Genomic DNA, 307 nt, shown 5'->3' with positions numbered 1-307 from the left:
AGGCGGCGCGGCCGCGGCCCAGGCCCCGCCAGGGCTGCTCTCACGGCGCCTCTCTCTCTCTCCCTGCCCTCCCTCGGCGTCTCGGCTTCTCTGCGTCTCTCCTCCCGCCATGGGACCCGACTTTCCGTGCCCGCCGCAGTGCCCAGCCGGCTGGGGGAAGATGCCAAAATGGCGACCGGCAACTACTTTGGATTCACCCACAGCGGGGCGGCGGCGGCGGCGGCTGCGGCCCAATATAGGTAACGGCACCCTGCCTTCTCCCTGCTCGCCCCTTGCTCGCCCCTCGGCCCGGATCCGGTCGACGCGA

General features: G+C 71.7%; 1 protein-coding gene across 1 annotated transcript in view; it reads left to right on the top strand.

Moving 5' to 3' along the window:
- ZFR (zinc finger RNA binding protein) overlaps positions 1-307 on the top strand; it is an 89,464-nt gene that overhangs the window by 655 nt on the left and 88,502 nt on the right. The window contains exon 2 of the mRNA XM_011952554.1: positions 140-239. Within this exon, the coding sequence (XP_011807944.1) occupies positions 140-239 (100 nt within the window). The remainder of the gene's footprint in view (positions 1-139; positions 240-307) is intronic.

The sequence above is a fragment of the Colobus angolensis genome, unplaced genomic scaffold (genome assembly GCF_000951035.1).
Source record: "Colobus angolensis palliatus isolate OR3802 unplaced genomic scaffold, Cang.pa_1.0 Scaffold341, whole genome shotgun sequence".
Classification (NCBI taxonomy): Eukaryota; Metazoa; Chordata; class Mammalia; order Primates; family Cercopithecidae; genus Colobus; species Colobus angolensis.
This window is presented reverse-complemented; position numbering and strand designations above follow the sequence as displayed.